Consider the following 3,071-nt stretch of genomic DNA (forward strand, 5'->3'; position numbering starts at 1 on the left):
TGAGTGTCTTATCATTAATGAATCACCATGTACACTGATTTACAAATTTGTGCAAATATGTAATTTTGTGTAAATAAAGCCACATTTAAAAAATTCAATAAATATCATATATCGTATACTTATGTGGGTACTCGAATAATTTCAGTTTTTTTTTTTTGATACTATATAAACAGCATTCAAAGACGGTAAAATTCATTAATTTCGTCTCGCAGTTTAACTTCAATTAATACTTTATAAAAAGTAACACAATGCTTTTAAAAATCTCTCTGTCGTTTCTTTTTTTTATTTTAACGGTTAGTTGTATGAATTCGGAGCGTAAGCGTAAAGCTACATGTCTACCAGAATTGAAAACTGTAGAACAACTGTATGATGATACGGTAATTTATACTATTATCTAAAAAATATTAAGTTTTTGTCAATATTTTTCTGAAACATTTATAATATAATAGAAAAGTTTTCCTAAAAAGAATGTCTTTTTAGGAACACTACTACAATTAAAATTCGTGTCATAAATACTTGTAATCGAAATAATTGTTTAACATTGATTGTTAAAAAATTGTTTTGATATTTTCATATTAAATTGAAGTTAGAAGTAACTCAATCATTCGAGTTAAATTTATTCAACATAATAAATGTTTAACCCAAAAAATGTATAATTTTTGCTATTTTGTAAATTACAAAATTATTAAGTTCTTACACTTAATTTAATAATTCATTACTGGTAGCTGTAAATCCGAATATAATAAATAATTAAGTTCTTGTTTTAAAAATAATGAAATGGTGTCTAGATTTTTGTATAGTTTTTTTTATTTGGTTACTAAAACATTTTGTTAGTTATAATAATACATGTTTTAACAGCTCAAGTATATTTAAGTTATTTAATAGCAATCAATAAAATAATGTTAATACTTGGAATGTCAGCTACTAAATTTTAATTATTTTCTAAATTTAACAAAAAAAAAAAAATTTTAAAAAGAAACTCCTTTTTATAGTCGACTAACTTTTTTTGGAATCCGAGTAATAAATATTTTATTGGAAAAAAAAAAATTCAAAAATGTATAATTTACATTAGTAGTAGTAAAAAGTGGGCATTCCCAGCCAACTTACAACCAACGGGCATTGTCTCATAGGTTAAAAGTGCGCTGTGAATGCCCATTGGTTCAATTTGTGCTCTAAATGCCCTTATTACTACTACTTACATCCCCCCCTCCCACAAATAAAAAATACATAAATTAAATGTATAGTTTTATTTAAATTAAATTAATAAAAATATATAATTTGTTTTAATTGTTTCGTAATTATCACACAGGTATTTAAGTCTATGCGTTTTTAAATCAGATTTTCCATGGAACTAAACTTTGTGTTGACTTTACAATTTCCAGATTACAGAAAATGCGTTCGCGAATTGTAAAAAATGGGCAGGAATAAAAGACGAAGAGACAGATGGATGTATTCCAATTTTTCTATACTACTTGTACATGGGTGACAACGTAAACGATTGGAATTTTATAGGATCGTACTTAGACCAATATAATCAAGGATATCTAAGACAAAATAGTAAAAATTATTTACACACTTTGCATATCATTTAATAAGATTTCTTTTATCTTCGATGCACAACTGTAGAGCAGTAATTGGTTTTAAAAATTATCTTCATTCAGAAATACCGTATAATATGTAAAATACTTATAAATGTGGTGTGACCCAAAAACATGCTCAAAAAAAGTATAATTAAAAACAAAATTGCCACTTCTCTGTCCGGACACAAATGTTAGACAAACAAAAACACGCCATTATAAAAAAAAATATATTTTCAGCTGCACATCGAAGCTAAAATAAATTATTTTATCGACATCTGCATTAGTAATAACATATATTATACATATTTAAATTGAACATATTTGTTTGTTTTAGATAACATAGATGCCCTAATATTTAGTGATCTGTTTAAAATGCATTGCCAAATTAAAGGTACACCAATTGATGGATTTGCCAACGATAGAAAAGCGGTAACAGATAGAAAGGAAGTAAATGGACAGGAAGTGTTTGAATACTTCCTTAATATCACCAGAAATAGAAACGCGACGGATCGAGACAATGATTTAATGTGGGAATAATATATTAAAATGTCTTATAATGTTATAATTTGTTTTTTTTTAAATCTCTTAAAGTGTTATTAAAAAAATATTTCAAAATACAATACGACATAACGACATTTTATAAATCCAAAATCGCTGTTTCTTTTTAAATAAACAATTATTAGTTACATTTTGTGCAGTATTGTTTTTATTTGTAAGAAAAACGAAAATTACTATAATTTTAGTAGTAATTTGTAAAGGCAAAAATTTGTACAAAATGCCATCAGGTATAGCATTGTTGAGTACATCATCTACATCATGCTTAATATAACCCATTACGATACCGTTCTTTTTTAAATTATCAACCAGCTAAAAGTTTGAATCCTCACACTCAGCCTAGCTCTGCCTCGAAATTTACGGAATATAAACTACTCATTTCCAAATCATGATCAAATAAATCAGCCCATTTGGATATAGTATAGGGGTAGAATATAGTTTATGATAGGGTTAGTTGTTACAATTTTAATGCCTCTTGAATTATTTTTTTATTAAATTAGTTAGATTGTAGTTAATGTTTGGTAAACATGTTTACTTACTTGAACTTCAACGCTTAAATAATTTTTTCTGCTTCTAGTAAGGGGTGGTCGTAGGTGTTCGATAAGCATCGAAATGTCGTTTTTAGAGAGTGTATACAGTTTTTTGAAATTAAAATCACTAAGCTCAAACGGGTTACGTTTATCTCTTAAAATAAATTTATGGAGAGTAAAAACCCTATTACGCACATGGAAGATCCATTTCATCCAACGACACGTTTCCTAAAAACGTCATAATTAACAATATAAACTAAAATTAAGTAAATGTGAATAAAATGAAGTGACTGTGAAATAACATATAAATTCAGTTCATACAACAGGTGCTCGACTTACGTTGATTTCTATAGCATTTTGTACCATGAGATGTGTGTTAGTTGTTGACACGCGAGAAATATTCAAT

The 3,071-nt window shown here is 26.9% G+C and overlaps 1 protein-coding gene across 1 annotated transcript; it reads left to right on the top strand.

Moving 5' to 3' along the window:
• Window positions 1-213: 213 nt before the first annotated feature.
• LOC126841491 (uncharacterized) lies at window positions 214-2,266 on the top strand. The gene is made up of 3 exons (XM_050578001.1): window positions 214-377; window positions 1,383-1,557; window positions 1,915-2,266. Exons 1-3 carry the CDS (start codon window positions 249-251, stop codon window positions 2,115-2,117), a joined length of 507 nt encoding a protein of 168 aa, XP_050433958.1. The 5' UTR covers window positions 214-248; the 3' UTR covers window positions 2,118-2,266.
• The last annotated feature ends 805 nt before the right edge of the window (window positions 2,267-3,071 follow it).

The sequence above is a fragment of the Adelges cooleyi genome, unplaced genomic scaffold (assembly GCF_023614345.1).
Source record: "Adelges cooleyi isolate 19-005CV unplaced genomic scaffold, UGA_ACOO_1.1 ACOO_flye_CR_arks_rails_tigmint_CR_PRNA_384, whole genome shotgun sequence".
Classification (NCBI taxonomy): domain Eukaryota; kingdom Metazoa; phylum Arthropoda; class Insecta; order Hemiptera; family Adelgidae; genus Adelges; species Adelges cooleyi.